General features: G+C 44.7%; 1 protein-coding gene across 2 annotated transcripts in view; it reads right to left on the bottom strand.

Annotated features, from left to right (window-relative positions):
- The window catches only part of mta1 (metastasis associated 1), a 149,118-nt gene that overhangs the window by 83,138 nt on the left and 40,092 nt on the right, over window positions 1-25,888 (bottom strand). For both annotated transcript variants that reach the window (XM_072264908.1, XM_072264917.1), the window contains exons 5-8: window positions 20,910-20,973; window positions 5,088-5,205; window positions 3,640-3,742; window positions 1,347-1,446 (exon numbers count right to left, since the gene is read on the bottom strand). In XM_072264908.1, coding sequence (XP_072121009.1) covers window positions 1,347-1,446; window positions 3,640-3,742; window positions 5,088-5,205; window positions 20,910-20,973 — 385 coding nt within the window. The remainder of the gene's footprint in view (window positions 1-1,346; window positions 1,447-3,639; window positions 3,743-5,087; window positions 5,206-20,909; window positions 20,974-25,888) is intronic.

Below are 25,888 nucleotides of genomic sequence, written 5' to 3'. Positions count from 1 at the left end.
ATCTTTTATAATAGATAATAGAAAATTTCTTAGATAAGAATAAACCAATCAATGGTTGCACAATTACATCACGTGGGTAGTATACTAACATGAGAAAAGTGATAGCTGCTATACTGCTTTCTGCCAGTAAGTGGGAACGAACCTCCACATACTGTGAAAAATACATGAGTTTGTTAAAAAAGTACAAATGATTAAACATTGACTTTAGTGTTAAATTAATTCATCTAATATCTTATAAAAAGTATTAAAAAAGTAGATTCAAACAGCAGAGAGGGGAGAGTGAACAGCTACATGAAGCATCATTCTACAGTTCTGCTTGATAGAGGATTGATTATGTTTCCTCAAGTTTTCAGGGGATTTACTTTTAAACAGCCGAGGCACGCTGCACAGAAACAGGCCCTCTGGTTCAGCATGTCCATCCCTTTCAAACGTGTGAGGTTATAAAGGAAGAATGAAGGTAAATTCAGGTAACTAAACGGCCTTATCGAGCATGAGAACATGCAGATGATGCTCATCTCCTGTAAGGAGATGGATTAATTAGCTGCTCCATCATTAAAGTAATATTAATTAATATGACTGTCAATCTCCATTCAAGATCAATGAGTTGTCTGAAGAAAGGAAACTACACTGGAGTTGGGCTGAGGTTGAAATTGAGGCATTTTATTGGAAAATTTATTTTGTTGATATGATTTCAATCTTTCTTTTTTTAAAAATATGTAATGGAACAGTGTAAATTTATTTGTCTGTCATTTCCTCTTTTCTTTTCTGAGTCAGTAAGGGAAAACATTGAGGAAGCTTTATTAGAACTCTAATCAATATTCTAAGTGGGTCTGAAGGGACAGTGCCAGTGCTCAGCAAGCTGCTCGGCGACGGTTACTCGTCTCTGCGCTGAACGCAGACTCTGGCCTGCAACTAACGGGTTTCTGATCGGCTGCAGTGGCTGGGTTCACTCTCGTGGACTTCAGCTCTGAATGTCATTTGTTTCCTTCTATTGTTTGCATGATTGGTTTTGTTTTCTGCACCTTGGTGGTTTGACGTTCCTTTTTTTAAAATGGGTTCGATTGGGTGTCTTTGTTTCGTGGCTGCCTGTAAGGAGACAAATCTCAAGGCTGTATGTAATGTACATACTTCGAACTTTGATAAACCGCGCCCGACAACAGGGATTCCCTCAATGTGACATCATGATTTAAACCTGGATTCTTGTGCACAAGTTCCTGAATAATGTGCTACCCCAGTGGCTGAGTGGGATTGGAATCCACCAGCTGAAACTACAGGCAATGTGGTGAGAACAGAATGGTCAGCGGGAAGGCCCTGTATACAATGGGACACCATGCATTGTGTCTTACCTGGGTGATATCCCGGGATGCAGCTGCCGCACTCATGTGCAAGCTGGGCTGTCTCACTGAACTACTGCAGTCCAAAGCACGGGCAAACGTTCCGACAGAGCTAGAGAGCACCAGAGACGGTTACATATCAAAGTCAAGTTTATCGTCAAATGTCCAAGCGCACATATGCAAATATGCAATGAAAAAACTTGCAGCAGCATCACAGACGCAACATTCATAAGTATGAATTCAACAGGAATCAAACACAACTAGAGCAGAGAGCACAAGGATCATTGCACTCCAAAATGGTTATGGAGTGATCAGAGTTGTGAAGTTTGCTTCAAAAAAAGAATGGCTGAAGGGAAATAGCTGTTCCTGAATGTGGTGGTGTGGGACTCCAGGCTTCTGTACCTCCTGCCCAATGGCAGCATGGCATCCCAGCTGCTTATTTGGGTCGTACTGTGGAACGCAGGTACAGTAGTTATCTCACCGCCCCAATTACCCAGGTTCCACTATGATCTCTAGAGTTACATGATCCTGTTTCCTCTGAGACTCGATGGGCTTCCCTCCCCCCACCCCTACGTTGGCCAGTAAGCAAATAGACTTCTCTCCCCCCGTCTCCCCACCCCTACACCGGTCAGTAAGTGAATAGACTCCCCCCCACCCACCTCCCCACCCCGTGCTGCGTTTCCCCACCCCTACGCCGGTCAGTAAGCAAATAGACTTCCCTCCCCCCATCTCTCCACCCTGTGCTGCAGTTTCCTCACCCCTACACCAGTCAGTAAGCTAATAGGCCATTGTAAATGATCTAGTCCAGGTGCCTGGTATGACAATCGGGTGCAGGTTATTAGTGGCCATCTATGCATGAATAATGTACAGGGAAATATGGGTGCATAGATGGTTAGCATAGACTAAATAGGTGAAATGGGCTCTTACATCATAAAGAAATATGAAAAATAGCTTCATTTGGGCTTAATCTACACATTGCTTCCTGTTGGTGTGAGTGATTCCAAACTAATGCTAAAGTTGTCAGTTCAAACAGCTTGCCAAACTGCCCTCTTCACCACAATTCCTCATTTGGCAGGGCATTGCAGTGGTCTCCATTCTCTTCTTGGATACTTCCTTGAATAAATGTTAATTAGTTTTAATAAATAACAATGTAAACATAGCTTAAGACACCAGGGAGCCTGTTGCATGTTTCTCTAGCTTTTGAGCTACCTATTATGAAGGTCACTGTGTGCCCAAAGTCCTGTTTAATAGAAAAATTTTATCACAGAATGAGATGTTGCAATATCTCTTAATGAGCAGATACATGGATTGATATTTCGACCGTCACTGACTGATGCATAATCATATTATTAAATACATGGACCAAATCTAGTAACAATGTGATTACCAGCCCTAAGCCTGCAATCCCTACTTGGACGAGATAATTACTCTTGCAACTGTACCAGCAATAAAGGGTTCTGTGGACAGCAGCTCGCCCAAGTGTTCAGAATCAGAATCAGATTTAATATCATTGGCATATGTTGTGAAATGTACTGCTACGTGGGAGCAGTACAGTGCAATACATAATAAACTGTAAATTACTGTAAGTGTATGTACATTAAAAAAGTTAAGTAAGTACTGCAAAAAGAGAAAACGAGGTAGTGAGGTAGTGTTCATGGGTTCAACGTCCATTCACAAATCTGAGGGGCAGAGGGGCAGAAGCTGTTCTTGAATTGTTGAGTGTGTGCCTTCAGGCTCCTGTACCTCTTTGCTGATGGTAGCAATGAGAAGAGGGTATATTGTGGGGTATGGCGGGGGAGGGGGGGGGTCCTTAATGAAGGATGCTGCCTTTTTAAGGTGTTACTCCTTGAAGGTGTCCTGGATGCCGGGGGCCTATGACGGAGGTGACTGAGTTTACAACTTCCTGTAGTTTATTTCGATCCTATGCAGTGTTCCCCCCCCCCCCCATCATCACCACCATCCCAATCCGCTGCATACCAGTCAGAACGCTCTCCACAGTACACCTCTCGAAATGTGTGAGTGTCTTTGGTGACGTACCAAATCTCCTCAAACCCCTAATGAAATATGCCGTGCCTTCTTGTAACTGCATCAATAACGTTGGGCCCAGGATATTCATTAGAGTTTTTCATTACGTCAACAACACTCACAAAGAAGCAATCACGAAACTGGTAACATAGAGATTACCAGCTCCCAGCTTACAATCCCTTCTTGGACAGGATGACCACTCTTGTAACTGCACCACAGTGAAAGGTCTCTATGATTAGCAGCTCACCCAAGTGTTATTCAGAACATACTCAACACTCACCGAGCAACAACTAGGAACTGGTCAATCTGCTTGTCTGTCAGTGGAGTGTCCCCATCCCAGACCTTGGCTTCCATTTCAGCTTGATCTCTTCCATCCTCCTCTCCTGTAAGCCAAGAAAGACAACAGTGACAAATACCCACCCAGACCAAAGCATCAGGCATCAGGGGGTTGAAAATCAACCAATAGGCATTATCTGTGACACTTGCAAAAAGAATCGTTGAATTGGTTAAAGAGGCAGTCAACAGAAGAGAGGGTAAGTTTCATCATCCATTCAAGGGACGATCTGCGGACCTCCTTCACGTCCCTGGACCTCCTGAAGTTTAGGGCACAAGGCAAGGAAAGGCCACTGCAAAATGCAGCTGTGGCATTTTTAGCAGCACATCAATGCAGTGCAGACTGGTTCAATTAGCAGCACTGCCACATCTGGAGCAGAGAGAAGGCTCACGCCCCACTCAAGGACCGGAGGGCAAGAATGCTAGCTGAATCAAGGTTTTCCATGTTGGAGCATTCAACTTTCACAAGGTGTGTTAAATCAAGACCCAGTTTGATCCCCCAACCAGACAAAATCCCATGGCACAATTTCACAGTAGAGCAGGGGAGTTATCCCTCAATCCATGGAGAGAAAAACATCACAGAAATGGGACTTTTGGCCCATCATGTCCATGATGACCCTTTTGTTCATCTACAATATATTAATTCTGTTCTCACATTAGCATCATATTTTCTCTTTTTTGTGTCTGTGTAACAGTGATTATATCTGATTCCTCCATCTCCTCCACCTGGGTGTCCCAGATGTAGACCACCTTGTGTAACATAACCTACCACTCTGATCCCTTTTAATACCCCTTTCTTCTCACTCAGGAGAAATGTGCAGATTTCACACAAAGCATACTCAAGTGTTACAATCCCTTCAAAAATTCAATCATTTCTCACCATGTCACAATATCAAATTTGTGAATGGGCAGTTAAAATGAACTCAATGGTCTGTCCAGTCACACTGAAGCCAAGAGGTCACACATCTCAAGTTCAAAATGTCTAATAAAGGGAAAGAGCAAAGGAATGAGCCTAGGTTTTTACAGACACACTTATAAGACAACAAGTAGCTTACACTATCCAGCTACAGATGTCTTCAGGGAAACACAATTACTCTCAGTAGGGGTGGGGGAGGATTGGTTTCAGAAGAGTTTCTTTGAGACAGCAGTGGGATTTAGCTGATTTTGTAGGAGACTCTAAGTTTAGAAGAGAGATTTTGATCAAGTAATCAGTATCAATGATTCCTCCTCAATTAATTTATTGAGGAATTAGTCTCTGTAGTTAGACCCAAGCAGTCTTGATGCTGTAAAATGCTGCACACACTTGGTGGGTCTGATGGCAAGTCGTGAGATGTTTTGACCCCTTGGTGGGCCCATTGCCACATGTGGGAATGTTTACCGGTAAACTTCACCGACCTTCTTTCAGGAGGTCTGTAATGTCTGCTTGGTACTGGGGGCCGATACGAATCTCTCCCTTATCTGCCAAAAGAGTCTTCAGTTGTGGATCGTAGACCAGTGAATAAAAAAATGTATCCTGGAGGGAAGAGAATCGAAGAGAGTCACTCACTTCAAGCTCAGTTAAAGTTGCCTTAGAATTTAAAAAGGACAAATATGGTAGATAAACAGTGATCCCAACGTCCAACAACTGAAATTTCAACAGCAGTTGGACGTATATGTTGACTTCCTTCTAAAGACGTGTGCCAGAAAATACATTCCAGATTAGGATTAACTATGAATAAAGCTCCCTCCAACCCAACAAGCAATCCCACAGTAGATATCCTGTGGGATTGCTCCTCTGACCTGCTGCGAGGGAAGTTTTAACCATCTGTGCTAGGGCCTCTGCAGTTTCTGCACTTGCCTCCCACAGGGTCCGAGGGAACGCTTTGTCAGGCCCTGCAGATTTATCCACCCTAATTCACCTCAAGACAGCAAGCACCTCCGCCTTTGTAATCTGCATCACTCCCAGATGAGCTCAACATCTTTTCTGCACAGTTTGAAAGGGAGAATAAAACTGCACCTGTGCAAATCCCTGCAGCATCTGGTGGGAGAGGAAGTCAAGGAAACACACACCAGTCCTCATGGAGAAAACATAAGAAGTAGGAGGAGTTGGCTATCTGGCCCATCGAGCCTGCTCTGCCATTCAACAAGATCATGGCTGATCTGACCATGGACTCATCTCCACCTACCTGCCTTTTCCCCATAACCCTTAATTCCCCTACTCTGCAAAAATCTATCCAACCTTGCCTTAAGTATATTTACTGAGGTAGCTTCCACTGTTTCATTGGGCAGAGAATTCCACAGAGTGATTAGTCTTTGGGAAAAGCAGTTCCTCCTCGTCTCCATCCTAAATTTACTCCCCCAAACCTTGAGGCTATGTCCCCAGTTCTAGTCTCACCACCCAGTGGAAACAACATTCCTACCTTTATATTATCTATCACTTTCATAATTTTATATGCTTCTATAAGATTTCCTCTCATTCTTCTGAATTCCAGCGAGTACAGTCCCAGGCGACTCAATCTCTCCTCGTAGTCTAACACCCTCACATCTGGAATCAACCTGGTGAGCCTCATCTGCACTGCCTCCAAAGCCAGTATATCCTTCCTCAAGTAAGGAGACCAGAACTGCACACAGTACTCCAGGTTCGGCCGCACCAGTACCCTGTACAGTTGCAGCATAATCTCCCTGCTGTTAAATTCAATCTCTCTAGCAATGAAGGCCAACCTGCCATTTGCCTTCTTGACAGCCTGCTGCACCTGCAAACTAACCTTTTGTGATTCATGAACAAGCACTCCCAAGTCCCTCTGCGCAGCAGCATACTGCAATCTTTTACCATTTAAATAATAATCTGATCTTCCATTTTTCCTTCCAAAGTGGATGACCTCACATTTACCAACATTGTACTCCATCTGCCAGACCCTTGCTCACTCATTTAACCTATCTATATCTCTCTGTAGGCTCTCCATATCCTCTGCACAATTTGCTTTTCCACTCAATTCAGTGTCATCAGCAAACTTAGATACACTACACTCGGTCCGCTCTTCCAGATCGTTAATGTATATTGTGAACAGTTGCAGTCCCAGCACTGACCCCTGCGGCACACCGCTCACCACTGATTGCCAACCAGAGAAACATCCATGCATCCTAACTCTCTGCTTTCTATTGGTTAACCAATCTTCTATCCATGCTAATACATCACCCCAACTGTATGCATCCTTATCTTATGGATAAGTTTTATGTGGCACCTTATCGAACACCTTCTGGAAATCCAAGTAAATAACGTCCATCTGTTCCCCTCTATCCACTGCGCCCATTATATCCTCAAAGACCTCCAGTAAGTTTGTCAAACAGGAATCAGCAGTGGAAGGGTTGAACAGTTTCAAGTTCCTGGGTGTCAACATCTTTCAAGATCTATTCTAGATCTAATATATTTAATGCAATTTCTAAGAAGACTCAGCAGTTATATTTAATCAGGAGCTTGAGGAGACTTGGTTTGACACCAAAGACTCTTGCAAGTTTCTACAGAGACACTGCGGAGAGCATTCTAACTCATTGCATCATCATCTGGTGTGGAGGTGAGAACTGGAAAAAGCTGCAGAACATTGTAAACTCAACCAACTGCATCACGAGCACTAGCCTCCCCAGCATTGAGGACATCTTCAAAAGGCGATGCCTCAAAGAGGTGGCATCCATCAGAAGGAAACCATCTCCCAGGACATGCCCTCTTCATTGCTACCACCAAGGAGGAGGGACAGGAGCCTGAGCACACACACTCGATGCTTTAAGACCAGTTTCTTTCCCTCCACCATCAGATTTCTGAATGGACAATGAATGCATATACACTGCCTCTATTTTTTTTTGCTTTTTTCTTTATACTACTTGCTTAACTTAATTTTATATAGTTATTGTAATGCATAGCTTTTTACTAATATGTATGGCAATGTACTGCTGCCACAAAACAAATTTCACATCATATGCCAGTGATATTAAACCTGACTCTGACAAGATGTCACATGAGAGGTTATAAAACAAAATAGGAAAATTAGAAAAATGTATGATTTTTTTCAAATGACAGTTGAATGGTTAAGAGAGACCTGAGTGTCCTTGTACACAAATTACTGAAAGTTAACATGCAGGTACAACATGCAGTTAAGAAGGTAAATAGTGTGCTGGCTCTCTATCATTAGGCTATATGTTAAAGACAAAGCAAGTTTATCATCATACAGGTACCTGCATGATGATAAACATGTACCTTTAAGTACATGTATACACATGTGGCTTGAAAAATTTACTTGCAACTGTATCACCAGCATCTAGCATCAAATATACAATAGTCACAAAAAACACAAATTCTCCCACTTTTTTTTCAAGAATGCAATTGGAACAAAAAGCAAAGTTCATTGGAGCACAAGGTGATCATAGAGTTTGAGTACTAAAGTAGAAATGCCATTGATAAAAGTATATTTCAGGGGTGGCACGCTAGCGTAATGGTTAGCACAACGCTTTACAGTACAGGCGATACAGGTTCAATTCCCACTGCTGCCTGTAAGGAGTTTGCACCTCTCCCTGTGACCGTGTGAGTTTCCTCCGGGTGCTCCGGTTTCCTCCCACAGTTCAAAGACGCACTGGTTGGTAGGTTAATTAGTCATTGTAAATTATCCCGTGACTTAAGGCATCCGTTAGTCTTGCGAGACCATGGATCTGCGCCTGGAAAGTCTTCACGCTCCAGAGCACAGGCCTGAGCAAGGTTGTATGGAAGACAGGCAGTTGCCCATGCTGCAAGTCTCCCCTCTCCACGACACCAATGTTGTCCCAGGGAAGGGCAAGGGCTGAAACAGCTTGGCACCAGTGTCGTCGCAGAGTACTGTGTGATTAAGTGCCTTGCTCAAGGGGACAACACGCTTCATTGGCTGGAGATCGAACTCACGACCTTCAGATCGCTAGTTAAATGCCTTAACCACTTGGCCACATGTCCACTTAATCCCGTGAAGAGGCTAGGATTAAATCAGGGATTGCAGGGCAGCGTGGCTCGAAGGGCTGGAAGGGTTTATTAAAAACACATGAAGGCTCTGACGATACTGCATCTGGAATGTTTTATACAGATCTGGTCTCCCTACCCAAGGAAAGATTTACTTGAGAATAAAGGCATTGCAGCAAAAGCTCAGCAGATTGATTTCAGTGATGGGAGCAAAGCAGGCTCGTTGAATGACAAAAGGCAGACTGGGCCTACACACACAAGTTTAGATGCATGATTGGTGATCTCACTGAAACATTCAATAATCTCACACATCTTGATGCTTCCTCAGGGATCTAGAACCAACGATCACAGTCGCAAAACAAAAGGTCAGCTGGATGAGAAAAACTTCATACAATGTCTTGTGAATTTCTGGCATGTTCTACACAAGAGGACTGTGGAGGCTTGGTTACTGACTATATTGGGAACAGAAATCAATCGACGTTTGGATCGTAAGGGGTTACGGAATCAGTGCTGAAGCAGAAAGTTGGCTCCGATCTTACTGAACGGTGGAACTGACAGAAGGGGTCAGGTAGCTGACTTCTGCTTCAGTTTTATTATGTATGCATTTTGAATGCTTCATCCTGGTTAGGTACAGAGTTATACCACACACACACACTTTTTATCAGCTACCTGGAACAGTCAATGCTCCAAGCCTACACTGGAGTCACTTTTCCTACACTACACCGATGACTGCATTGGTGCGACTTCCTTCACCCATGCGGAGCTCGTTGACTTCATCAACTTTGCCCCCAACTTCCACCCTGCCTTCAAATTTACCTGGTCCATTTCCGACATCTCCCTCCCCTTTCTCAATCTCACTGTCTCTATCTCGGAGACAGCAGGTATCTACTGGTATCTTTTATAAACCCACTGACCCTTACAGCTACCTGGTCTATACCTCTTCCCACCCTGTTAGTTATAAAAATGCCACCCCCTTCTCTCAATTCCTCTGTCTCCGCCACACCTGCTCTCAGGATGAGGCTTTTCATTCTAGAACGAAGGAGATGTCCTCCTTTTTCAAAGAAAGGGGCTTCCCTTCCTCCACCATCAACACTGCCCTCAACCACACCTCTTCCACTTCACGCACCCCATCCTCCCACCACCCTACCAGGAATAGGGTTCCTCTTGTCCTCACCTACTACCCCACCAGCCTCTGCATCCAGCACATAAATCTCCATGACTTCCACCATCTCCAACTGGATCCCACCACCAAGCACATCTTTTCCTCTTCCACCCCCTCCCTCACTTTCTACTTTCTGCAGGGATCACTCCCTACGCGACTCCCTTGTCCATTTGCCCCTCCCCACTGATCCTCCTCCTCCTGGCACTCATCCTTGCAAGCGGAACAAGTGATACACCTCCTCTCTCACTACCATTCAGGGCCCCAAACAGTCCCTCTAGGTGTGGCAACACTTCACCTATGAGTCTGTTGGGGTCATTTACTATATCCAGTGCTCCCGGTATGGCCCCTTGTATATTGGTGAGACCAGACGCTGATTGGGAGACTGCTTTGTTGAGAACCTACTCTCCGTCCATCAGAAAAAATGGGATCTCCCAGTGGCCACCCATTTCAATTCTACTTCCCATTCCCATTTCGATATGTCAGTCCACGGCCTCCTCTACTGTCGTGATGAGGCCACACTCAGGCTGGAGAAGCAACACCTTACGTTCCATCTGGGTAGTCTCCAACCTGATGGCATGAACATTGATTTCTCAAACTTCCAGTAATGCCCTTCCCTTCATCAATCCTCATTCCCATTTCCCTCTCTCACCTTATCTCCATGCCTGGCCATCGCCCCTATCTGGTGCTCCTCCCTCCTTTGTCTCCCATGACCTTCTGTCCTCTCCTATTAGATCCCTCCTTCTCCAGCCCTGTACCTCTTTCACCAATCAACTTCCCAGCTCTTTACTTACCCCTCACCCCTCTCAGTTTCACCTTTCACCTTGTGTTTCTTCCTCCCCTCCCCCACTTTCTAGCTCTGACTCCTCAGTAATTTTCTCTCCAGTCCTGCTGAAGGGTCTCGGTCCGAAACGTCAACTGTACTCTTTTCCATAGATGCTGCCGGGCCTGCTGAGTTCCTCCAGCTTAGATTTCTAGTTTCCGCAGATTTACTCTTGTTTGTGACCAGCAAAAATGTGATGCTTTGATATACTATATATTTCAATATCTCAACAAATACTTAAGGTTATGGACAACCATTAAACCCTCAACCATCAGGTTCTTGAACCAGAGTGGATAACTTCACCCACCCAAACTCTGAACTGATTCCACAACCTATAGACTCATTTAAGGATTCTACATCTCATGTTCTCGGTATTTATTCCTTACTTATTTTTTTGGATTTGTAGCGTTTGTTTTTTTTTTTGCATATCGGTTGTTTGTCTGTCTGTTGTGTGCAGTTTTTCTCTGAATCTATTGTGTTTCTTTGTATTTACTGCAAATGCCTGCATGAAAATGAATCTCAGGGCTGTATATGGTGACATACATGTACTTTGATAATAAATTTACTTTGAACTTTGAATGGACCAGCCTAACCTGCTGCAAGTCACTGATCGAAAGTATTAGTTTAGATTCCTCCCCCTCGCTACCTTCAATGCATCCTGACCTGATGGGGTCAAACAGTGCTACAAAACACTAACTTCTCACACCGCAGCACCAGTGCAAACGTATAGTCAAAACAGGCAGAGGAATGTAGAAACAGAGAAAACCTACAGCACAATACAGGCCTTTTGCCCCACAATGTTGTGTCGAACATGTCCTTAATTTAGAAATTACCTCGGGTTACCCATAGCCCTCTATTTTTCTAAGCTCCATGTACCAATCCAAAAGTCTCTTAAAAGACCCTATTGTATCCGCCTCCACCACCGTCGCTGGCAGCCCATTCCACGCACTCACCACTCTCTGCGTAAAAAACTTACTCCTGACATCTCCTCTGTACCTGCTTCCAAGCACCTTAAAACTGTGTCCTCTTGTGTTAGCCATTTCAGCCCTAGGAAAAAGCCTCTGACTATCCACACAATCAATGCCTCTCATCATCTTATACACCTCTATCAGGTCACCTCTCATCCTCCGTCGCTCCAAGGAGTAAAGGCCAAGTTCACTCAACCTATTCTCATAAGGCATGCTCCCCAATCCAGCAAGATCCTTGTAAATCCCCTCGGCACCCTTCCTATAGTTTCCACATCCTTCCTGTAGTGAGGTGACCAGAACTGAGCACAAGTGGGGTCTGACTAGGGTCCTGTATAGCTGTAACATTACCTCTCAGCTCTTGAACTCAATCCCATGGTTGATGAAGGCCAATACACCGTATACCTTCTTAACCACACAGTCAACCTGCGCAGCAGCTTTGAGTGTCCTATGAACTCAGACCTCAAGATCCCTCTGATCCTCCACACTGCCAAGAGTCTTACCAATAATACTATATTCTGTCATCATATTTGACCTACCAAAATGAACCACCTTACACTTATCTGGGTTGAACTCCATCTGCCACTTCTCAGCCCAGTTTTGCATCCTATCAATGTCCTGCTGTAACCTCTGACAGCCCTCCACACTATCCACAAAACCCTCAACCTTTGTGTCATCAGCAAATTTATTAACCGATCCGTCCACTTCTTCATCCAGGTCATTTCGAAAAATCACGAAGAGAAGGGGTCCAGAACAGATCCCTAAGACACACTACTGGGCACCAACCTCCAAGCAGAATATGACCCATCTACAACCAATCTTTGCCTTGTGTGGGTAAGCCAATTCTGCATCCACAAGGCAAGGTCCCCTTGGATCCCATACCTCCTTACTTTCTCAATAAGCCTTGCATGGGGTACCTTATGAAATGCCTTGCTGAAATCCTTATCCATTACATCTACTGCTCTATCTTGATCAATCAGTATGTTTAGTCACATCCTGAAAAAATTCAATCAGGCTTGTAAGGCACAACCTGCCTTTCACAAAGCCATGCTAACTATTCCTAATCATATTATGCCTCAGCAAATGTTCATAAATTCTGCCTCTCAGGATCTTCTCCATCAACTTACCAGCCATTGAACTCACTGGTCTATAATTTCCTGGGCTATCTCTACTCCCTTTCTTGAATAATGGAACAACATCCGCAGCCCTCCAATCCGCCAGAACCTCTCCCAACCCCATTGATGATGCAGAGATCATCGCCAAAGGCTCAGCAATCTCCTCCCTCGCCTCCCACAGTAGCCTGGGGTACATCTCATCCGGTCCTGGTGACTTATCCAACTTGATGCTGAATGTTTACAGGAATGCTTTGAATTAGCGGTCTGGACCATTTTCAGAGATTCATCTTCGGATCTGACTGAATACGCCACAGTCGTCACCAACTTCATCAAGACTTGTGTGGATGGGTGTGTACTTTCAAGAACATACTGAATCTTCCCACACCAGAAGCCCTGGATAAATCTGGAGATTTGCAGAATGCTCACAGCTAGATCAGTGATATTCAAGACCAATGGACCAGAATCCAACACTGTAGAAGTCCAGGCATGAGCCACGGAAGCCATTGTAAGAGCAAAAAGGCAATTCCACGTGGAGTTAGAGATACAATTGGATTCACGTCCAATGTGGCAGGGTTTAAACGCCATGACCTCCTGCAAGGCGAAACCGAACAGCATAAATGGCTGTGTTGCTTCACTCCCTATTTATGCACACTCTGGATGGGAAAGGATAACTATACTTATGCAAATCACCACAGCAACTCTGTGATCTCTGTCTTGGGGTCAGTGCTAGAAAATCCTTCAAGAGGGTGAACCCTCACAAGACGTCCAGCCCCAGCTGTGTACCTAGCAGGGTACCGTAAACCTGTGCCAACCAACTGGCTGGAGTGTTTAAGGATATTTTCAACCTCTCACCGCTACAGTTGTAACTCCCCTCCTGATTCAAAAGGGATTCAAACATATCAGTGCCCAAGAAGGGGATTGTGAGCTACCTCGATGACTATCACCGAGTTGCATTCACATCTACCGTGATGAAGTACTTTGAGTAGTTGGTCATGGCTAGAATTAACTTTTGCCTAAGCAAGGCCTTGGACCACCTGGACAATAGCTATGTCAGGCTGCTATTGATCAATTATAGCTCAGTCTTCAACACCATCATACCTAATTACCAAGCTTCAAAACCTGGGCCTCCATAGCTCCGTCTGCAAACAAATTCCTCACTGGGAGACAACAATCAGCGCAGATTGGTAATAACATCTCTTTCTCACTAGCAATCAACACGGGTGCACCTGAAGGATGAACACTTAGCCAGCTGCTCTACTCTTTCTACACTCATAATTGCATGGCTAGGCACAACTCACAAGCAATAAATACATTCACTGATGACACCACTGCTGCTGGCAGACCCCAGATGGCAATGAGAAGGTGTACAGGAGTGAGATAGACTGGCTGGTTGAGTAGTGTTACAGCAAAAACAAAACTTGCCCTCAACATCAGCAAGACCAGGGAATTGATTATGGACTCAGGAAGGGGCAGTCAGGAGAACACACACTACTCCTCACTGAGGGGTCTGCAATGGAAAGGGTGAGCAGATTGAAGCGCATCTCAGAGCATTGAGGCTCAATACATTGATGCAATCATGAAAATGTACCAACATCAATATTTCATTGGAAAGTTGAGATTTGTTACGGCACCAAAGACTAGCAAATTTATATATATATATATATATATACACACACACGACAGAGAATATTCTGACAGGTTGCATCACTGTTTGCTCTGGAGGGTCCAATGTGCAGGATTGAAAGAGGCTGCAAAGAATTGGAGACTCATCCAGCTCCATCACAGACACAAACCTCCCCAACATCAAGGACATCTTCAAAAGATGGCGTCTCAGGAAGGCAGGACATACCTTCTTCTCGTTACTTCCACTGGGACAAGCCACAGGAGCCTGAAGACCCACACTCATTGTTTCAGGAACATCTTCTTCCAGCATCAGATTTCTGAACTGTTCTTGACCAAGAACACTTTGTTTCTATTACACTTTTGCACTACTTACTGTCTTACAAAGCACTGCTGCCACAACACAATAAATCTAATGACATACATGCCGTATGTCAGTGATACTAAACTTGATTATAATTCTGACATTAAGTCATTTGCTCAAGATTCAAACCATCACAAATCTTTCCTCTGTCCTATTCACCCCTCCCACCACCTTCCATTAAACATCTCTTTTAATCTCACTTTCACAGTTCTGATCAAGGGTTTTTGACTTGAAATGTTAACTCTGTTTTTCTTTTCAGAGATGATGCCTGATCAAAAGCTTTCTGTTTGTATTTGAATTTCTAGCATCTGCAGTCATTTGCTCTTGGACAGAGTGAATTTTCTTTAATGGTCAAGCAACAACTTACACTATACAGATACAGAATAAAGAAATCTTGTACTTAAAGCAGGTATAGCACGCTAGATATAGAAAAAAAGTTCCTAAGCTGGCTAATAAAATGCAGCAGGAGATCCACAGAAAGGATTGGATAAAGTGGGTGATTTTAAAAAGGAATACTAGATTAATCTACGAATACTAGGTGTGGTGCATGGCCAAGTGGTTAAGGCATCAGTCTAGTGATCTGAAGGTCGCTAGTTCGAGCCTCAGCTGAGGCAGCGTGTTGTGTCCTTGAGCAAGGCACTTAACCACACATTGTTCTGCGACGACACTGGTGCCAAGCTGTATGGGTCCTAATGCCCTTCCCTTGGACAACATCGGTGGCATGGAGAGGGGAGACTTGCAGCATGGGCAACTGCTGGTCTTCCATACAATCTTGCCCAGGCCTCAGTCAACATCGAAAATCCATGGACAGCCGAAGAAGACTAGATTGATGTACTTGGTTTAGGAGAAATTGGTTTTGAAGGGTATATCCAACAATACCCCTTTCCAAACTGTCCCTTCTGTTGTGGTACTGAAGGAAAGTGATGAAATTCTTCCGGCTAGAGGAGGATCCTATTTAGTCCCTTCATTGGAAATTAGAGACATATTGGATATGAGGTCTTTCAGTCCTGACCCACAATGGATTCCTGCCACTCAACGTCATTGGGCATTTGTATTTCTACTCCAAGGCCAGACTTTTCCCAAGGATCTCATAGAGTCAGAATAAGGAGGTGAGGAGAGGGGAGGAAGAAGTACAAGGTGGCAGGTGATAGGTGAAACTGGGAGAGGGGGAAAGGGGGAGGGGGAAAGTAATGAGCTGGGAAGTTGATTGGTGAAAAAGATAAAGGGCTGGAGAAGGGGGAATCTGATAGGAAAGGGTAGAAGTCCATGGAAGAAACGGAAGGAAGAGGAGCACCCGAGGCAGGTGATGGGCAAGTAAGAAGAGAAGGTGTGAGAAGGAAACAAGGATGAGGAATGATGAAGGTGGCGGGGGGGCAATTACCAGAAGTCTGAGAAATCAATGTTCATGCCATCAGGCTGGAGACTATCCAGATGGAATATAGGTATTACTCCTCCAACCTGAGAGTGGCCTCATCTGGGCAGTAGAGGAAGCCATGGACTGACATGCTGAAATACGAATAGGAAGTAAAATTGAATGGGAGACCACACAAACAGGGTGAAGGTGCTCGTCCAAGTGGTCGAAGCGTCACCTCACCTGGAAGGACTGTTTGGGGCCATGAATGGTGGTGAGAGAGGAGGTGTAGGGACAGGTGTGGCACTTGTTCCGCTTGCAAGGACGGGTGCCAGGAGGGAGATCAGTGGGGAGGGACGAGTGGACAAGGGAGTCATGTAGCGAGTGTCCCTGTGGGAAGTGGAGAGAGGAGGGGGGTGAGGGAAAGATAAGCTTGGTGGTGGGATCCCGCTGGAGATTGTGGAAGTTACAAAGAATTATGTGTTGGACACGGAGGCAAGTGGGGTGGTAGGTGAGGACAAGAGGAGCCTTATCCCTGGCGTGGCAGCGGGAGGATGGGGCGAGGCCGGTGTTGATATTAGAGGAAGGGAACCCCTTTCTTTGAAGGAGGAGGACACCTCAGTAGTTCTGGAATGAAAAACCTCATCCTGAGAGCAGATGTGGCGGAGATAGAGGAACTGAGAAAAGGGAATAGCAGTTTTACAAGTGACAGGATGGGAAGAGGTATCGTCCAGATAGCTGTAAGAGTCAGTGGGTTTATAAAAGACATCAGCAGACTTTAGTGTCTGTTCTGTCTAAAGAAGAGAAGTGAGAGCTGGGACTTGGAGTGGGAGCTGTGAGAGTTTAAAAGAGATGGGCCTTGGGACTGCTAGTGAGTTCCACTTGAAAGGGGCATGTTTGGCGAAGTGCTAGTTAATTGGCTAATGAGCTAACTAACAGCAGCTAAGGAAAGGAAGTTAGGAAGAAGTGGAGCAGCCATTTTGAGAAGGATCAGCTGGTTGTCAAAGTGTAGGCTTTGGTGAGGAGCATCAGCTCTCAACCTTTTTTATGCTACTGACCCCTACCATTAACCGAGAGGTCTGTGGACCCCAGGCTGGGAACCCCCGATGAGGAGGCCGAGCAAGCCAAGGTAACGAGAGAGTAGGTTTTCATTTTGTTCCCTCAAAGCTCATGTGTTACGGCAGGTGAGTGCAGGGAGGCTTCCATGACTACGTGTGTCAGAAGTGCGTTAAGCTGCAGCTCCAGTCAAACCACACAGCGGCACTGGAGCTGTGCATGGATTCACTCGGAAACATCTGTAATGGTGAGGATGTTGTGGATAACATGTTCAGTGAGTTAGTCACACTGCAGGCTAAAGAGCTAAGAGAAGACTGGGAATGAGGACCAACAGTAGCAGGAAGCCTGTGGTCATCTCTCTCCAAAATAAATATACTGCTTTAGACACAAAATGCTGGAGGTACTCAGCAGATCAAGCAGCATATATGGAGTTAATGCTTTGGGCTGAAACCCTTCAACAGGACAGAAAAGGAAGGGTACAGAAGCCAGAAAAAGGAGGAGAAGGGGAAGGAGTACAAGCTGGCAGATGATAGGTGAGGTCAGATGAGGGGAAAGGTGGGTGGATGGGTGGGGTGGGGGGGAGAAGAAGTAAGAAGTTGGGGGGGAGACTAAAGAGTGGAAGAGCTAGAGTGGTTGGGGATTCCATGGTTAGGGAATGGACAGGAGCTTCTGTGACTGCAAAAGGAACTCCCAGTTGGTCTGTAGTCTCTTGGGTGCAAGGGACAGGGATGTCTTTGAGTGGCTGCAGAGCATTCTAAAAAGGGAAGGTGAACAGCCAGTTGTCCTGGTACACGTAAGTAAAAACAATATAGGGGGGAAAAGTGTTGAAATTGGGAAGCCAGGACATAAATTAAAAGTCAGATCTCAAAGATAATAATCTCAGGATTACTAACTGTGCCACTTGCTAGTCAGAGAAGGAATAGCAGAATAGTTAAGATGGATATGTGATGTGAGCAGTGATGCAGGAGAGAAACTTTTAGATTCCTGGGGCACTGGAACCAGTTCTTGTGAAGATGGGACCAGTGTAAACCAGACTGCCTACACCTGGGCAGAACTGGGATTAATGGCCTAGTGGAATTGTGTGGTAGTGATGTTGGGAAGGGTTTAAACACCACTATACCACATATGGCAGGGAGATGGGAATCCATGGAGAAGAGGGAAGCAATGTAGAAACCAAAACAAAAGTTAGAAAAGAGTTTTGAAACAAGGTCAGTGAATTTGTGGCACAAATCTGTACAAAGGGGTATGATTTAGTGGCCATTATAGAAATGTGGCTGCAGGGTAGAAGTGTATGTGAATTAAATACCCGAGGGTATCAGGTAATATGAAAGGATAGGCATGAAGGCAAGGGAGGTGGGGTAGTGTTGTTAATTAAGGATGAGATCAGGGCGATAGAGAGAGTTTATATAAGATCTAAGGAGCAGAATGTTGAGTCCATCTGGGCAGAGATTGGCATTAATAATAGGGGACAAAAAAAATCACTGGTGGGAGTTGTCTATAGACCTCCAAATATAACATTACAGAGGCACAGGCAATAAACCAAGAAATATCTGATGTGTGCAAGAATGGGACAGCAGTTCTCATGGGGACTTCAACTTGCACATACAGTGGATAGGGCAAATGATATGGTCGAGGAAGACTTCACAGAATGTACCTACGATAGCTTTCTTAAACAGCATGTTACTGAACGTACCAGGGAAAGTGTTATCTTGCACCTGTAGTAAGACAGGTAAAAGTAATAATCTTGTAATTTGTGATTCTCTTGGACAGAGTGATCACAGTATGATTGAAGCCAATGTATTATGCCTAAACAAGGGAGACTACAATGGAGTGAGGGAGGAGTTGCCTAGCATAGACTGGAAATTCAGGCTATATGATGAGACAGCTGAGGAACAATGGAAGACTTTCAAATGATTTTTTCAGTGCTGACTAGAAGTATGTTCCAGTTCAGAGCAAGGGCAATATGGGTGGGGAGAGTTGGCCTTGGGTAACCTATAAAATAAAGGAGGACAAAAACTGAAAGCTCATGCATACAAAAGTCATTGGAAGATTGGGAAAACTTTATAAAGTAAGGAACCACTAAACAAGCAAGATACTTCATAAAAGTGCAGACACGAGGAAATCTGCAGATGCAACACACTCAAAAAATGCTGGTGAATGCAGCAGGCCAGGCAGCATCTCTAGGAAGAGGTACAGTCGATGTTTCAGGCTGGGACCCTTCGTCAGGACTAACTGAAGGAAGAGATAGTAATAGATTTGAAAGTGGGAGGGGGAGGGGGAGATCCAAAATGATAGGAGAAGACAGGAGGGGGAGGGATGGAGCCAAGAGCTGGAGAAGGGAGAGGATCATAGGACAGGAAGCCTGGGGAGAAAGAGAAGGGAGGGAGGGGAGCCCGGAGGTGGAGAGCAGGCAAGGAGTTATAGTGAGAGAGACGGAGGGAGGAAAAAGAGAGAGAGAAAAAAAAGGGGGGGAATAAAAAAAATATATTAAATAAATAAATAAGGGATGGGGTGTGAAGGGGAGGAGGGACATTAACGGAAGTTAAAGCCTCCCACTTTTAAATCTCTTACTATCTTTTTCTTTCAGTTAGTCCTGATGAAGGGTCCCGGCCCGAAACGTCGACTGTACCTCTTCCTAGAGATGCTGCCCGGCCTGCTGCATTCACCAGCATTTTTTGTGTGTGTTACTTCATAAAAGTAACTGGCCCAAAATATGAAAACAGTAAGATATTACTATATAAAGCAGAAAATGTGAATGGCTTAAGATGGTGCCGAGCTGTGACCTCCATTAAGGAGGTTTTTTGTGGAATTTTTGGGATCCGATTATTATATAAGTGGTGAAAGGTTGTGGCATGCTGTTCTGCAAAGGGACTGGGGAGTACTTGTGCATGAATCACAAAGATGGCTGGCAGGTACAACAGGTTATCAGGAAGGCAGATGGAACGTTGGTCTTCATTGCTGGAGGGATTGAATTTCAAAGTTTTGTTTCAACTGTACACGGTACTGGTAAGGCTACACCTGGTGTACTGAGTGCTATTCTGGTCTCTTTACTTGTGGAAAGATACACCGACTTTGGAGGCGGTGCAAAGGAGGTTCACCAGACTGATCGTTGTGATGAGGGCGTTAGCTTACGAGAAGAGATTGGAATTCAGAGGAACTCACTGGAATTCAGAGGAATAAAGGGAAAAAACTATATATAAAATTATGAAAGGAACAGAATAATAAAATTATAAGACAGAAGCAGGCAAGTTGTTTCCATTAGTACAGACTAGAACTAGGAGATAGAGACTCAAGATTCAGGACTAGATTTAGGATGCAGATGAGGGACTGCTTTTCCCAGAGAATAATGAAACTGTGTAATTCTCTGCCCAAGGAAGCAGTAGAGGTTACCTCATTAAATATTTAATATTACGTGGAGAGGCCAGATAAATGGACCTATGTACATGGCCAGATATGCCATGACATCACTGAATGTCAGTGCAGGCTCAATGGGCCAGGTGGCCTAGTCCTCCTTAAGTTCTTATGAGTGTCACATGCATATCCTTACTAAAGTCCTCTTACAAATTGCTTTCAGAAACAATATGAGACAGGAACTTTGACCTATTCCCTCTCCCTTGTCCAGGGACTAGTTAATTTACCCGTGGCCAGTGTGTTGGACGGTGAGTCAATGCCCGGTGAACGGTATAGTTCAATGTAAGATGGCATGGTGGCTCAGAGCGGCAGACAAACTGCTGGCATCTAATACAAACGACTGAAATGTCTACATAGAAACATGACAAGTGATAAATGCTTGCTGAAGCTGACTCTTACCTCACGTTCCAGATAGGACAAAAGCAACTCTGTTTCATTTAACAACGTAACGCTGCACTTTCCCCTGGAAGGGAATTGAAAAAGGTGTCAGTAAGAGTCTCGGACAGGTACACAGAACTCCTCCCTTCCACTGTTGGAAGATCTTGGGTTTGAGGCGCACTCAAAAACTGACCACATAGCTCAGGTCTGAATGTGGTGCCGTACTCCTGGAGGTATCCTGTTCAGGTGAGACATCACACCTCCTGTCCTGTGTGGAAGATATTAGAAGAAAATAAGGGAGTTTTGAAAGTGGTTGATTAACCAGTGGGGGGTGGGGGACAGTGATTAGGGGCCATCAGCATGCCTTTGTGTGTGGGGAATTCAAGTATTACAAACTTAATTAATATTTGATGTGACCAAGAAGAATTTGAGGGCAGGGCAATAGTCATGGTCAATATGGACTTTAATAGGGCCTTTAAGCTGCTCTGGAATATTACACTGCATGGAATTTAGGAGGAGCTGGCTAATTGGAATCACAACTAACTTGATGGTAGGAAGTAAACGATGACAGTGGAAAGTCGTTTCGCAGAGTGGGAGCCTGTGACAAGTGATGTGCCTCAGGGGTCAGTGCTGGGTCCCTTGTTTGTCACTTATAATAACAATCTGGATAAGATTGGCACGGTAAGTTTGCAAATGACATGAAAACAAGTGCTGTAGTAGACGGTGAAAATGATCAAAAATAGTTGATAAACTAAGTAAGTGGGTTGAAGAATAGCAAATGGGGTTTTAATTTGGAAATGTGCAAGGTGTTGTAATTTGGAAAGTCAATCCAGGCAGGTCTTTCACAGTGAATGAACGGACTCTGGGGAGCGTTGTTGAACAGAGGGAGCTTGGAGTTCAAGTACAAAGTTCCCTGAAATTGGAGTCACCAGCAGGCAGACTGGTGAAGAAATCTTGTGACACATGAGTGTAATCAGTCAATACTACATATACAAGTTGGGAGGTCATAGTACAGTTGTACAAGGCATTGCTGAGACTGTGTACTTGAGTATTGTGTTCAGTTTCGGTTGCCCTGCTATAGGAAAAATCTACAGGGATGCTGCCAGGCTAAGTGACAGGGAGAGATTGGACAAGCTAGGACTTTACTCCATGGAGTGTAGGAGATGGAGAAGTATTCATATTGAGGTGTATAAAATCATGCGGGGCATTGATAGGGTGGATACACATAGTCTCATTCATTTATTTAGAGATACAGTGTGGATCAGGCCATTCCAGCCCAGCGTCGGATTGCTCAGCAAGCACACCTTTTTAACCCTAGACTAATGACAGGACAACTCACAATGTCCAATTAACCTATTGACAATACATCTTTGGACTGTAGGAGTTAAATGGAGCACCTGGAGGAAACCCACGTGGTCACAGGAAGAACGTACATATTCCAGGGTTGGAGAATTAAACTTGAGGCCACAGATTTAGATCATAAGATATGGGAGCAGAATTTTGTCCCATCGAATCTGCTCTGCCATTTGATCGTGACTTACTTTATTTAAGGCCAGAGGAAATATTTAAAAGGTACTTGAGAGAAACATTTTTTAAACCATTAGTGTAGAATGCATGTGGAATAAGAAGCCAAAGGAAGTGGTTGAAGCAGGAGTAATAACTGTTTAAAAGATATTTGGGCAGGTACATGGATGAGAAAGGTTTATAAGGTTATGGGCCGAATGCCGGGACTAGCTTGGAATGACATCTTGGTCGGCACGGTCTGGTCGAGGCCAAAGGGTCTGTTCCATGCTCTATGACTATGTTCCTCCAGACTCCTGGATAATCTTCAACTCTCAATCAACATCCTAAAGTAAGATCACAGATAGCTGAAAATCTGAAATACACAGCAGGTCTGTCAGCATCTGAAAAGAAAAACAGTTAACATTTCAGGTCAAAGAGCCATCACCAAAGCATGGAAATGTTAGAAATTAAATGCATTATATGCTGAAAAGAAGGAAGGGGGTGGAGAAGTAAGGGGACATTTGTAATATAGTGAAGGACATTGGTGATGGTGGTGCTGACCGAGAGGGCGGGGAAGGCTTGTTAATTGACACTCCTCCAGTCAAGAGAAGGATATTAATACAAACAGATGGCAGAGCGCAAACTTGCTAGGACTACAGAAACAAAACACTGTGGTTGCTGTAATATGAATTGACATAGGAATTCTGGGAATATCCAGAGGGTCAGGCAGCATCTGGTAAAGAGGAAAATCTGAGTTATACTTACAAGTTGATGACATTACATCAGAACTAGCCAGTCTTGATGTCCTCATGGACATGCATCATGAGGAATAACTAAGATAGGGTTATGCCTCATCTGTGGGATCGCTTACCCAATTTAGTCATTGGGACTCGATTCAGCTGGGAAAACACTTTACTCTATATGAGTTCAGTGACTACTATTGGCTAATTATGGTCACATGTACCAAGATATAGTGAAAAGTGTCTTTTTTTATTTTCATGCCATCCAGACAGACCATACATACACACATACATACATACACTGAAAAAGGAAAAAGAACGCAAAGTTTAGTGGGGACGCAAGACATTGCAGACACTGGAAATCTGCAGCAAGGAAGCTGGAGGAGTTCAGAAGGTCCGGCTGCATCTTTGGAGGGAAATTAACAGTTGACGTGTCAGGCTGAGCTGTTTATCAGGACTAGAAAGGGGAAAGATGGCCAATATAAAAAGGGAGGGGGGAGGGGGAAGGGAGGGAAAGGTGAGGGGAGGCAGTGTAAGAGCTGGCAGACGATAAGTGGATCTATGTTAGGGGGTGATCAGCAGGTGAGGAAAAGGTGGGAATAGTGGCAGGCTGGGCCCTAAATGGGTGGAGGAGAAAAGAGCTGAATCTAATTGGAGAGCACAGTGGGCCATGGGGTAAAGGGAAGGAGGTAGGGAGGGGAACCAATAGGAGGAATAGGTGGGTGGTAAACAGATAAAGAAGGTGGGGGAGAAGGGGAAAGGGATGGGGTGACTGCGGCCAGTGGGATTTTGCCAATTCTCTCCATAGATGCTGCCTGTCCTGCTGAGTGCCTCCAGCTTTTTGTGCAGAAAATAGTAAAGCAGTTACAGAGGGTGCAATGTAGGTAGACAAATAGCCCAGGTCATCGTCATTTCTGAGTTCCTTTTCCCGCTTTGACAAAGCAATTTTGGAACTATGGAATGAATTGTTGCACCATTATAGACACCTTTCAAACATCAATACATTGCTGAGAGCCCTGAGTCACTGATAGGTTGGGCAAAATGAGTTTGACAGATTTCCTCCTGAAAGATTTTGTGAACCAAAGTTCTTAGTAAATTTATTATCAAGGTATGTATGTTACCACATACAACCCTGAAATTCATTTTCTTCATGATGTTCACAACAGAACAAAGAAATACAATTGAATCAATGAAAAGCTACAAAGTCTAACAAACAACCAATGTGCAAAAGACAAACTGAAAACAACCTAATAAATAATCATAGTAAATCAATAATACTGAGAACATGAGATGCAGAATCCTTGAAAGTGGGTCCAAAGGTTGTGGAATTTATTTAGTGCTGGGGTGAGTGAAGTTATCCACACTGGTTCAGAAGCTTGATTGTTGGACGGTAATAACTGCTCCTGAACCTGGTGGTGTGAAACCCAAGGCTCCTGTACCTCCTTCCCGATGGCAGCAGTAAGAAGACAGCATGGCCTAGATGGTGGAGGTCCTCGATGATTAATGCTGCTTTCTCATGGCAGCACTCCAGTGCTCAATGGTGGGAAGGGTCTTTCCTGTGAAGGACTGGGCTGTATCCAACACTTTTTGTGGGCCTTCTGTTCTGGGGCATTGGTGTTTTCACACCAGGTCATGATACAACCAGTCAGAATACTCTCCACTGTGCATCTATAGAAATTTGTCAAGGTTTTAGATGACTTGCTGAATCTTTACGAACTCCTACGAAAGTAAAGACACTGCCATGTCTTCTTTGTAATGGCAGTTACAGGCTGGTCTTAGGACAGATCCACTGATACAATAAGGCCAAGGAATTTAAAGTTACTAACCCTCTCCACCTCCAAACCCCCTTTCTTCCTCCTGCAGTCAATAATCAGCTGTTCGGTTTCACTGATGTAGATTGAGGGGTCATTGTTGCGGCACCATTCAACCAGATCTTCAATCTCCCTCTTATACGCTGAATCGTCAGCAAACTTAAATATGGCACTGGAGCTGTACTTAGCCTCACCATCATAAGAATAAAGCAAGTCGAGCAGGAGGATAAACACATAGCCAGATAAGTTTTTTGTAATCACATGGTCGTGTTATTCATTATCACCAAGATCCTGGCACAGCACACAGCTGCTCAGCATCACAAGACCTCTGGGGTTAAAATAAAATCAAAAGAACTACAGATGCTGGAAATGCAAAAGGAAAATGGGAAACACAGGAGATTCTCAAGTCAGGATTAATGCTTCAAATCAATGGCTCATCACCAAACTGAAATTTATCATTTTTTTCCCTCCTGCCTGACGTAATGTATCTGTAACATTTTCTATTCACAGGGCTGAGACTTACAGACAGCCCTCCTGCTTGCCACCTCCCCGGTTACAGACAGCCCTCCCGCTTGCCCTCTCCCGGTTACAGAGATCCCTCCCGCTTGCCCTTCCCAGTTACAGAGAGCCCTCCCGCTTGCCCCCTCCCCGGTTAGAGAGCGTGCTCCCGCTTGCCCTCTCCCCGGTTACAGAGAGCCCTCCCGCTTGCCCTGTCCCCGGTTACAGAGAGCCCTCCCGCTTGCCCTCTCCCCGGTTACAGAGAGCCCTCCCGCTTGCCCCCTCCCCAGTTACAGAGAGCCCTCCCGCTTGCACCCTCCATGGTTACAGAGAGCCCTCCCACTTCCCCTTCCCGGTTACAGAGAACCCTCCCGCTTCTCCTCTCCCCGGTTACAGAGAGCCCTCCTGCTTGTACTCTCCCCAGTTACAGAGAGCCCTCCCGCTTGCC

This window comes from Mobula birostris, chromosome 1, assembly GCF_030028105.1.
Source record: "Mobula birostris isolate sMobBir1 chromosome 1, sMobBir1.hap1, whole genome shotgun sequence".
Taxonomy (NCBI): Eukaryota; Metazoa; Chordata; class Chondrichthyes; order Myliobatiformes; family Myliobatidae; genus Mobula; species Mobula birostris.
The sequence above is the reverse complement of the archived record's forward strand: the minus strand, read 5'-3'. Positions and strand labels throughout refer to the sequence as shown.